Here is a 12,500-nt window from a genome sequence, read left to right as displayed (position 1 = left end):
TCACGTAATTTTCTACGGTTTTGACTGATTCGACAAAAAAAAATAAACAAAAATTAAAAAAAAAAGAAAAACAACAACGAGAAAGTATAAAACCAACATCGTCGTCTCCTTTGGTTTATTTTTCTTTTTTTTGTACTGATCGATTAAACTCCCTTTTAACGCGTTTCAACGGACAATAATAGTAATTGGTTTCAACGCGCATCATATATCAACTCTGCTGCTGCTGCTGCTGCTGCTGCTGTTGCTGCTGCTGTTGCTGCTGCTGTTGCTGCTGCTGTTGCTGCTGCTGTTGCTGCTGCTGCTGACTCCTCTCACCTTAATTAATATATCCTTAATTTAATTACATCTCATTTTTTCAAACTCTTCACGAAGAGGATTATAAATTCAATACAATTTTCTCTAGATCATCTGAACTCGTGAGAATTTATGTATAAATCTTTCTATATATATATTTACGTCGTTCGGCTATTCCTCGAATAATAAAGCCTATTGATGATGATGATGATGATGATGATGATGATGATGATGATAATGATTATGATGATAATGATTATGATGATGATTATGATGATTATGATGACGAAGAAATCGTCTATAATTAGGAAAATTTATAAAGATAATGTTGTATGTACTAAGAATTCTGTAAGGTACTAAATATAAGCTTTAACTATTATAAATATTCTTTTCTTCTTTTTTTTTTTTTTTGTTCTTTTTTTGTTTTGTTTATTTCTTTCTCTATCTTTCTTTCTTCTTCGAGTTTATATTATGAAATGCTTGCAATTCGATTGTACTTTGCAGTCTAGTTATTATTAAAACGGTATAGTATTATCACTTCACAGCGAGTACAGAGTGTAGAAAGTTTGTGTCCTGTGTGTGTGTGTGGGTGTGTCGTGTATATATATATATAACTCGATTTTTTTTCTTTTTTTCTTTTTTTTTCTTTTTTTTTTCTTTTTTTTTTCTTTTTTTTTTTTTAATCTATAAGACTTAAGATGAATTGTGCATATGTATTTTATTGTATTGATGATATTGAAAGAATTGCCAATTATTCTTTCTTTCTTTTTTGCTTTTTTCTCTCGTTTTTTTTGTCTCTTTTTTTAACTGACAAAGATATTTTTGGTCCTTCTCCGTTAAACAAGGTCATAAGAATTCCAATTGAAAAATATAATTTGAAAATAAATTATACGACGTTATTACAGTAACGTATAAAAAAAAAACTTAATTTGACGCAAATCTAATAAAACATTACATATGTCATGGAGAAATGTTGCCATTAAATCTATATATAAATAAATTATAATATCCCAGAGTGCGTATTATTAGATTTCTAATATTTCTTTAAAGTTATTTATTTTAAAGTTAGGAGGCCTTTTATATCTTTTTTTTTATTTATTTATTTTATTTTTTATTGTAAGCGCGCTATCTGAGATATTTCAATTTATATAATAATGAAATCAACAATGTTTTACGTTCGCAAATCTAACACAGCATAAAATCATAACAAAAACTTCTTGCACGATGTCTTTGTGTTTTCTTTTCGTTTTCTTTTTCCTTCCCTTGACTTTTTTTTAACGTGTATTAATCAAAGCACAGCCAGTAAAAAATAACGTGAGTACATACACAAATGTCAAATGATCGAGCTGAGATCTTTAAACAATTTTCTATTAGAGGAAGATTATTAAGAGTATCATATTGTTTACGTTAAAAATATAATAAACACAAGATACTCTGACGTGAAACTATACAAATGTCATCCAAATGTTTTTACAGCACTTGATTATTTTACAAGGATTTAAAAAAAAAAAAAAAAAAAAAAAAAAAAAAAAAAACAAAGATTATAATTCTGTTTAAATAATGGCAATAATATACACGGCATTAATTATATTAATAAATTAATAGGATTAAAATCTTTGGTTCATAGTTCTTTCGTACGTATGATGATTTAGAGAAAAGTTCATTCGTATATCCCCATTAATAATAACTGCAGTAAAAGGAGTTGAGTAAAAGTTAACTAGATATTATCACTTGTCATGAATAGTACGAGCATTGAAAATAGCATGAGAAAGTTCATGCTCTCTTCGAATCTTACATTCGGTAAATAGCATGCATCTTTCTCTCTCTCTCTCTTTCTCACTTCTTAATAATTTCTCGTCTAAAAATTTCTATTTTACATTCACCGGTAACAGTCTTCGATTTGTTCTTTCTTTCTTTTTTTTTTTTCATTTTTTTTTTTTTAATATTCAATTTTATATATATAATATTGTAATAATAAAATTCTTTGCATCTTTGCAAATTATTTCACCGAATCCTATACTCTAACACCGGTGTCTCCCTATCGTCTTTCGACTTTAACAGTGTATAAAATGAATGCAATAACATCGTGTCACATTTGGTTCAGCCTGTAGAAATAAGGAAATGTGAAATTATTTTGTTCAAAATAAAAACAAAACAAAACAAAACAAAACAAAACAAAATGTTGATTAATATATAATAATTCGTTCTTACCGTTTTTATGAAGCTTTCATCCAAAATACACACGGAATGTACAACAGATTAACATATACTAGAGATTCCATGAGTCAAACTTTTCTCAAGAACAATATGGAAGTCGCTAAGCGGTTCAAGAATATGTATAAGAAACGTCAAGAGATGAGGATTTCTCAAAAACGAATTCTCCTCGTACATATCCGACGTAGAACGTGCCTCGCTCATCGGACGTAACATTGGATGAAGCAATTGTTCTCTAAAATAATATTAGAGATCAAATAAAATAATTATTAAAATAATTTCTATTTAAAAAAAAAAAATTGTATATATATATATGTATATATATATATATCCTATGTAATTTACATAAGATTCATCTATACCTTGCTGCCAAACAAATGAACAACTGAAACTTTCCATCTTTTCCTAAAGTTTGACTAAATATATTAATCTGATCAATAAGATGACTGTAACATCTCAAGATAGTAAACCTCTGATTACTTTGTATTTTTCTATTCCTATTTAATCTCTGTGAGTATTCGTCCATTTCTTCTAATAAAGATATCTCAAAGTTTTCTTTTACTCGTACTACAATTTCAATTGAATTAACAATTATTACATTAATTGTGAAATACTTATTTCAACAACAATAATAATAACAATAACAACAACAACAACAAAAAGAAAGGAAAAAAAAGAAAAGAAAAGAAATCAACTTACAAAGATAGTCCCAAACATAAAAATTTCTACCAAATATTCTTTGATTTTTAAAACCGAATAAAAAGATTTGTTCAAGGGAAGGTACGAGTCCACCCTCTCCACAAAGTAAGGCAGTTAGAGAACTATCTTGGCACTCTCTTCTGTAATAATATTTGACAATCGCATTTACAGCTTCTCCTAAAATAATATTTTTTAAAATAAATATATTTTGCAATTTAATTTATTTATACATTTTATTATAGGAGAAAAAAAAATCTTTTTTTCTTCATTTGTGGGAGATATACGTTCACTTGTGCTTACCAAGCATATGTTGCAATTCAACTTCGGATAATATAGGTCGTCTGGGTATACTTGGAGATCTACATCTTGGAGGAGTCGAACACGATTCTACCAATTCTTCATTATCAATACTACTTGGTACTAAAGCACCTACTAGCAATCTTTCAGTAGATTCATCGTCTATGCCCTTACCAAGCCATCGCCCACAAGGGAATTTAAATGTATGCCCTGTAACTTCGTTTCTTACCACAACGTGTTCTACCATCCATTTAGGAGAAAGACCAGTATTGTCATGACCAATCCGCAAAGTCGAAAGGACACCTAAATTTTTATGCTAAAACATAAATTAATAAAATATATAAACTACATACATCCATATATATGTATGCATATATTATTATAAATTATCAAAATTATTGTCAAGTAATACCTACGTGAAATACAAATTCTAGAGCTGCTTTAGGAATTGGAACAGGATTAGTCTCGCACAATGTACCAGATATAGCGATCCAACTATTGGCAGAAGTTGTAGCTGCGCTTGCCTTACGACTTGGAAATATTACAACCCTATATGGTAACTTAGTAGTAGGATAATTATTTGTAAAGCAAAAATAATCGACCGCATTTAACGTCAATAAATGATATAAAAACTGTTCCTTTTCTTCCTCACAGCGTAAAAATGCTGATCGTTTATATTGACTCCTTAAAAAAAAAAAAAAAAATAATAATAATAATAATAATAATAATAATAAAATTACGATAAAAATTAATAAAAATAATTTACACACATACACACACACACACACACACACACACACACATATATATATATATATATATACATGTTTTTTTTCCGAATTATTTATAAACAACATACCTTAAAAGTGCTGTATCAGATAGGAGCGTTTTTAAATGTCGAGATAATAACTTCTTTTCTAATGCTAATCTCACCCATGCTCTGGCATATCCAATGTGCGTTTTAATATCTGTCATTGCTTGGATATTTCGAATATCAAAAGTCAATGATTCAGGTAAAGGTCGCAAATGCTCCGGTCCAATAGCTCTTCTTTCCCCAGGAGATTTGTGCTTATCCGTTCCTCTTGTTGGAGAGATATCAGTCTCCAATGCCAGGTTTGATAAATCTAACAATTATTAATAAATTTCTGTTACTATCTATATAAGTGTAAATATAAAAATAGCACAAAGAACAAAAAAAAAATAATAGAAAAAAAAATAGAAAAAAAAAAAAAAAGAAACATGATTATTCTCAAAACAAAAAATGAAACCAGCACTCCTTTTTTAAAAACTACATTACTTTCATTACTATTCCATTATATAAGGTAATACGTGATGTGTTAATTTTAATCTTAATCATAGATGTATTGTAGGAATATAATTTACAAGCAACATGCGCCTCATGGGACAAAGGCCTTATATATTGATCGATAAAAAAAAAAAATAATTTAATGAATACAGGATACCAAAACATCATGCTGCAACTAATATGTAAAACACTATTACTTTTTAAAATGATACACGACACGACAAGCGATACGTAAAAAGGACAAGTTAATAAAGTATACAGCTAACGAATGATAAATAAATGATAGCTTAAGAATAGCACATACGCTTTAAAATCACAATGGCAATTAAAAAAGAACATGCATCAAGAACAAAAAAAAAAAAATATATATATATATATATATATATATATACATTTAACAAAATTATTAAATAACAAATATTTTAGAAAGGAAAGATATACCGTCTGAAAATAATTATATTAAAAAGAATAATTAGTATTGTTAGTCAAACTCGAGTATTCTTTACGGCAAGCCAATAACAAGGCTTACCATTAAAATTCTCCTTGATATAGGAAGCAATCTCAAAAATATTTCTGCTCTTTAAGGATGCGATTAAACGATCCGGTAACCCAAAAAGTTTATTTGGCGATTTCTTGGGTACTGATAAAATAAAATTAAAATTAGATAAAAAAAAAAAATAAAAAGGAAAACATAGCGAAATACAAAAAGTAAGAAGCTGCTGGTAAATTAATTGAAAAAAATATCTCGAGGAATAAAACATTGATTTTGTATAAGCGGAAATTCATCGGTTGCACGAAAAAAAGAAAAAAAAAAAAAATCAAAATGTGTGCTAATTTGAAGAGTATAATGAAAGAAACGACAGCTATAAGAAATATTCTTTGATAAATCTCACTTACAACTAATAGTGCAGGGTATCTACGAATGAGAAACTAATCTCTACTTTAATAGTTTATCTTAAATAAGTTTTGGACACGTACAATCGAGACGTTTCCGCAGCACGCACCACGCTAAGGCTGCATTTCCGGAACATTATAAAATTCAGCAAATTTTATAAAATAATATAATTATGTAAAAAAATGTGTTCATATTGTTTATTAACACTTTCGTAACATTAAGCGTATCACATATGAGGGTGCCATAACTATATATATATATATATATATATATATATATATATATATAATATACATATATATATATGTAGATGTATATATATAATATATATATATGTAAATGTATATCTTGAAAGCAATCTAAATATAGTATAGCTCCCAAACAAATCACATAGATTATTTTCAGTTATCGACACCCTTTGTGCACAGTAATAATGGTGCGAACACATTATAGCTGTATATATAAGCATCAGTGATGCAGCTACATAAATAAACATATTTCGATCCATGAGAGTATCGTTAAGTAATCACAGTTTATAAATTTCAATTAGTAATAGTTTACTTTCGCAAATTGACTTTAATATATCTGAAAACCTGACAAATATTATTCCGACAATATGTTAATACAAGCATCACTGATAAATATAAAGAGAGTTCATATTTAACAGCATTGGTATTATAATATAAAATAAACAGTTCCAAAGTTTTTGGTTATTTACAAAATAAATTAGTTCGATAAATATTTATAAATCAGGCATAACTCACCGGGAGAAAGAAAATTGGGATCTATAGTTTTAGTTGTAACATTACATTCCTCCAATTCCTGATACATTGTAAGATGAGACCAAAGAGCACTTTTGCCCTGTTTATTTTGTAACCCATGACTCCATATCCTTTCCAATAAATCACAGAGGCTAGCTACTAACGTATTTTCTTCCACGTCAGAGAGAGATTCACTCGCATGCCCAAGGGCAACAGCTTCAGAGCCCATTTTTTCGACTAACATTCTTTTGGTTTTAGATTTACAATCCTTATCATCAACGCAAGGTAATATATATAAGTATATAAGATAATCTTAACTGGTATTGTGGGTAACAAATGGTATATTTTTTTTTTGTTACCTTAAGCAATTTTTCAACGAAAGTCCAATTGGCTTGCGCTATCAGTGCTGGACTCATATCCGCAGAGAGCTTTGTTTGTGGTCGTGGAGATTGAGATTCTTGAGGTACTGCTGTTTTACCATTTGACTCCATAGATTTCATTTTATATTTCCACTGTGTCTGTCCTTTTCTACTACTGCAGATAAAAGTGTTTCTAAATTAATCATATTTACAAAACAAATTTTAAATATAAAAAAAGAAAAAAATAAAAAAGAAAAAAAAACGATGACAAAATAAATTCTTATAAAGACGTATCAAATAAAAAATATTACATACACTTATAAAATTAATTTCTTACCGAAGTATACTATCGGAATAGCACAAAAACAGAAGCAATGATAATTAATAATCTTATTTATCTAATACTGAAGTAGTCATAAATTGTGATATTTTCAAATATGTAAAATTTACCTTTGAGCAGGTTCTTTGTTTAACGCGACCGTATCTAATAAAGGAAAACTCCTGAAGTATGCAGCTCTATGTGGAACAATTTCTGTTGGTGGATTGGTTTCAAAATCTACGTTGGTTAATCTCTGTTCCAAAACTTTTTGTGTTTCAGTCATGCTCGTGCATGTCTCGTAACGTGTCGATCTTGTAATAGTTTCACCAACTTTTTTTCTATAACGAACGAAACACGCATATAAATCTAACCATATAAATTTCAAAAGAGATATTATTAGAAAAGTTTCGACAAAGGTGATTCTTACTTTAAAAATGTAATTCTATCGTCAAAAACTTTGATATTATAATCGAGTTCGCTCCACGTTGACATAACTTTACTATCAACCAAGGAAGCAAACATTTGTGTTTCTAAAAACCTTGATAAAAATGGTAGATGTTGCGCAGGTTGATCGGATAAAAATGTTGCTTTATCAAAGACATGCATACTGTCTCTATTATTCAACCATTCGTCTTTATCTTGACTTGGTAGAATAACAAAATGTTCATAACTACAAAACATTTGTACAAAACGATTCAAAAAAATCTCTCTAATGGCATTATTAAAAATGAGAGTTTCTTGATATTCCTCTTGGGGAGTGAGTATTTTTTCATTAATAGTATCCTCCACAGAATCAATATCGTCTACATTTACACCTATGAATATACATAATGACATATAATTATAATATTGTACGTTAAAAGCGGATAATTTATCAAGTTACTTCAATTCTATCTTTACCTGTTCTCTTAACTATATCAACAATTCGTTGAAAAGCATTTGTTTGGGGTGTGGAATCAGGTCTGTCCCAATCTAAAACATCATGTAACGAATGCTTTCTACGTGGAAGGTGAAATCCAGAACCAGGAAGAGTCAAGCTGCTAGTCATAATGTCACCATTGACATAGTTTATGAACATATTATCAGTCCTATAAAATATTTTATCCTTACAAAATATGAAATGGTGATTAATTATTAATAACCATAGAAAAGTGCGAACGTGAAAAATACTGACGTACTTTCCCGTTTGTGGTACTTTGTACTTATTTAAAAGTGCTCTAATCTCAGCAATAAACTGTATCTTATGTGGGAATACAGGTAACTCCTCCGGGAATTGGCTACTTTGCTTATCTATATCTACATAACAAAGATTTGCCTGTAAATCAAAGAATAATCATTTTCACGTGATTTTTCCCTTTTATCATTTTTAATAGAGAAATATAAGAAATAGTTTTATAGCGAAGCATATAACTCATACTCACTTCGCTAGCAATTTTTAATACACCACCTTCGCTCTGAGCATGCAATCCCATTATAAATGGAACTGGTGCATCTAAGAAATGATGTAGACTGGCTGGCAATATAGGTACGTAAACGTGCTGCCACGAAAAGGGAAACAAAAGGGCGGTTATACACTCGGATACTACCATCAGTTTGTTAAAGTCCGAACTTCTGAGTAAAACTTGATTCTCCAAAAGGACGCAAGTGAACAACTGTATGACACAGTCGGCCCCCAGCCATATAAATACATCTTTCAAAGGATAATCCAACATTGGTAATTCTTGCGATGGCATAGGCTGATGTATAACCAATTCTAAGGGAACTTTAGCTGGCTCATCGTTTGGTATAAAAAATTTTAATGATTTTCCAGGTAATGGTACTGGTACATTGTACAAAAGATTGTACACGTATGATTCTAAACTAAGGCCAGGTCCTGGATGCCTAGGAACACATCTGGAAAAATTTTTTAAACAAATTTAATATTATCATTTCAATGATACTATTGTATTGCAAGTTATAAAAAAAAACAAAAGGTACTTGTATAGATTGGTCAGGAACGTTCTGGCCGCGTGAAGATAGGGCTGTTGACAGAGCAAAGAAATTGACTTGGTCACTAATAATTTATCTTTGGTTGAATCGTAATAAGCTAATGCTGCACTCGGGGAGTGTGCTGACAATTTAAAATGACGTGGCAAGGATCTAGTATTATGTCCCTCCTGACCCTTTCTCGCCCTGAAATGAAAAATAATTTTTGTCTTATTTTTTCTTTTTCTTTTATTTTTTAATATTCTAAAATTTTTCGAATACTTATTATTAATATCCGTGAAATGTTATGAACCATGAAAGAACTCACGTTGGCGGTGTACCGTTCTGACCACTACTTAATTCTGTGATATGCATCGCTTGCAACGTTTGCATAGCAGCGCATATCTTACGATTACGACACTCTTCGTAGAATACCAGACTGAAACCGTACGTTCTGTGGCCATCTTCTTTGGTCAGGACAAACGAATGAAACGTCGGCTCGACTGAATGTTTCTGTGTTCGAAATCTCAGACCGCTTGGTAGGCAAAGCTAAAAAAAATTATTAATATTACTATTATTATTATTATTACTATTATTATTATTATTACTATTATTTTATTATTAATTTTCTTCATGATACTTCATTATTATTTTTCTTGTAAAATAAAATGTAACGTACCATACAAACTGCATGCTCGTCGAATGGATTCCATGGTACTGAGTCCGGATAATGTCCTAAAACTTTGCTCTTGTATGCTCGATCCAGAGGTGTACATTGTAAAGAGTCTCCTACAATAAAAGGAACAAACAATTATTATAATATTTATTTGAAGTATATAGCAATATTTAGATGCATATGTTTTTTTTTTATGTATCTTTTAATTTTAAATGCCATATATAAAAGTAACCTAAAATAAAAATATTTTATATATATATATATATAAAATCTTTATTTAACTCGTATCACATAATATTTAGACGTATATATTTATTACGAATCTTTTAATTTTCATTATAATTCTTGTAAATAAGAAGTAACTTTAAATAACAAACAAGTTCTTTTTTTATAAATAATACAAAAATAATAATAATAATAAAAATGAGATAATATACGACTTTTTCTTTCGTACGGAAACTCGTTAAAATATCTGGCTCGAACGTATCGCTTTGAAATTTTGAAATAAAATTGACAACGTGATGAAACTGCAAGAGAGGGAAAAAAAATGCATCGAAGTATTTCCACTTAGCAAACAACGGTCCACTGAATAGACAAGAGCTACTACTTAACGACGAGTCAGAAGAGACCCTGACCCGATTACAAAATTTTTAAATGTGTTTTTAAATAAAATGAACGTGATCTCTCTATCTCTCTATCTCTTTCTTTCTCTCTCTCTCTCTCTCTCTCTATGTATATATATATATATATATATATATATATATATATTCACGCGCACACGCACACATAACACATACACATCTCCTTTCAAGCTTCGTTTGCATCCCTTATTTTCATCTCGAAAGTTAGAATACCGACGCAAACAAAACGAGGAAGTTCTCCTTCGTCTTTATGATGCGCATACCATTACGCCATTACTACTATTACTACTATAGACAAAATCATTACTACGCGAGACAAAAGAATATTATTAAAAAAAATAATATTTGAATTTCAATTGAATTTCAAAAAAGAAAGTTTATTCAACATTCTTTCGCTCTATCTTTTTTCTTTACTTTTTTTTCTTTCATTAATTTTTTCTCCATTAAAATTTAATGAAAGGAAAAAAAAATAATATTCAAACGTCTTAATGAGACAACTTCATTAGTAAAATAGTAAATTAAATGGTTTGTACAATTCGCGCCAAAATACGAATAGACTAGAGATTATCTTCACGGCACTTCCTACAGTTGGATAAATTGTTTATACACATATATATGTTGTAAATATATGTACATATGTTTGTGCTTATATTATTTATTTTGATTGGATACAAATTCGCTGACTAATATCGAAGTATGTATATACTCTCGCGTTTCGAGCTTCATATCATATCCTTTAACGCATTATCATTCGGCTAAGGTATAAACTCTCACACGCTCGTACACCATCCGAGAATATTCTCCTCGTAACTCCGGAAAATTACTGTCTAGTAAAAGCTGCCGTACCCATATATATCCATACATACATATATACGTATACATATGCACAGGTTATTGCCGTGAACGCCAAGCATATCGAGTTATTACAAGATATATTGATAAAGTGATACAGTTACATTCCCGAAAGTGTGCATATATATACAATTTATGTTTCGATTTCTCGATATGAACATCGACTGAAATAGTATTTTCAAATGAGAAGAAACAAAATGGAATAATTCGAAATTTATTATACGTACTTCGTCGGTAAGAAAAAATTCAAATTACGCGGGCTTTGTGATCGTTAAGCAAGTGAATAGTATCATTAAGTGCAATTCAAATTTCGCGGGCTCTGCAGTTAAGGATCAAGAATGGGGAGGAGAGAGAGAGAGAGAGAGAGGAGGGAGAGAGAATAGGAAGGAGAGAGATCATAAAGAAAAATTTAATTTCCGCGGGCTTTGTGATTAAGAAGCAAGGGATAGGTTAAAGCAAGTTATCATTGAACATTATAATAAAAAAAAAAGATACATAAATATGTTCCTATAAAATTAATGATTCGATTGTATAAAATGTGAACAAAAAAGTAAATTTTCGATGTTGATTTTGTGTAGTAAAAAAAGAAAATAAAAAAAAATATTCAAATTTCGCGGGGCTTGTGGTTAAGGAGTAAGGGCTACGGCAAGTTGTTATTGAACGTGGTACATATCCCCGAGGCTCGACCTGAATGAGACTGTTGACGTCTTGGCAAGCTTCCAAGCTGCCGCAGAGTACCTCGCGCTCGGCGAATACAAGAGTACTTCTGTATACGAGGTTAATCGTTCGCGATAGAAGGGAGGGTGGTTACCCCTCTTCGCTTCCGAGAGAGATACCTCGATTTCTCTTTTTCTTTCTCCCTTTCTCCTTTCCTTTCTCTCTCCCTTTCTCCTTTCCTTTCTCTCCCCTTTATGATGATGACGAAGACGATCGTTGTTCTTACTATTTTTCCTTCTTGGATCAACTTTCCCCTACCTAACCTCAAACAAAATAACCCCAGAAATATTTTATTCTCATGATAAAATTCTTTTCTACCTCTCTCCTCTAGACAATGACGTGATTATATCTCTTCGATTTCATTGCTCTTTTCTCCCTTTCCCTCTCCCCACCCCCCTCTCTCTCATTTTTTTTTCTTTTCATTATATATCAGTATCTGATATATACATATTTATGAATCTTCCTACTTTACGATACATAAAACAAAACAAAAAAATATAGCAAC

The 12,500-nt window shown here is 30.2% G+C and overlaps 1 protein-coding gene across 5 annotated transcripts in view; it reads right to left on the bottom strand.

Annotated features, from left to right (window-relative positions):
- Nucleotides 1-2,200: 2,200 nt before the first annotated feature.
- Nucleotides 2,201-12,500, bottom strand: part of LOC124954615 (DENN domain-containing protein 5B) — a 21,034-nt gene continuing 10,734 nt past the window's right edge. The window contains exons 1-20 of one of the 5 annotated variants that reach the window (XM_047507807.1): nt 10,583-10,601; nt 9,789-9,898; nt 9,438-9,658; nt 9,122-9,316; nt 8,566-9,037; nt 8,323-8,459; nt 8,045-8,232; nt 7,572-7,959; nt 7,276-7,482; nt 7,163-7,171; nt 6,826-7,000; nt 6,470-6,734; nt 5,340-5,450; nt 4,364-4,628; nt 3,921-4,188; nt 3,508-3,820; nt 3,208-3,384; nt 2,871-3,075; nt 2,506-2,743; nt 2,201-2,399 (exon numbers count right to left, since the gene is read on the bottom strand). In XM_047507807.1, coding sequence (XP_047363763.1) covers nt 2,554-2,743; nt 2,871-3,075; nt 3,208-3,384; nt 3,508-3,820; nt 3,921-4,188; nt 4,364-4,628; nt 5,340-5,450; nt 6,470-6,734; nt 6,826-7,000; nt 7,163-7,171; nt 7,276-7,482; nt 7,572-7,959; nt 8,045-8,232; nt 8,323-8,459; nt 8,566-9,037; nt 9,122-9,316; nt 9,438-9,658; nt 9,789-9,791 — 3,789 coding nt within the window. In that variant the 5' untranslated portion in view covers nt 9,792-9,898; nt 10,583-10,601 and the 3' untranslated portion in view covers nt 2,201-2,399; nt 2,506-2,553. Of the gene's footprint in view, nt 2,400-2,505; nt 2,744-2,870; nt 3,076-3,207; nt 3,385-3,507; nt 3,821-3,920; nt 4,189-4,363; nt 4,629-5,339; nt 5,451-5,788; nt 5,825-6,469; nt 6,735-6,825; nt 7,001-7,162; nt 7,172-7,275; nt 7,483-7,571; nt 7,960-8,044; nt 8,233-8,322; nt 8,460-8,565; nt 9,038-9,121; nt 9,317-9,437; nt 9,659-9,788; nt 9,899-10,582; nt 10,602-12,500 lie in introns of those variants that run through there. The other 4 variants (XM_047507802.1, XM_047507804.1, XM_047507803.1 and 1 more) reach the window with 4 other exon arrangements.

Source organism: Vespa velutina, chromosome 15, assembly GCF_912470025.1.
Source record: "Vespa velutina chromosome 15, iVesVel2.1, whole genome shotgun sequence".
Taxonomy (NCBI): domain Eukaryota; kingdom Metazoa; phylum Arthropoda; class Insecta; order Hymenoptera; family Vespidae; genus Vespa; species Vespa velutina.
Note: the sequence above shows the minus strand (reverse complement) of the source record. Positions and strands in the feature narration are given on the sequence as shown.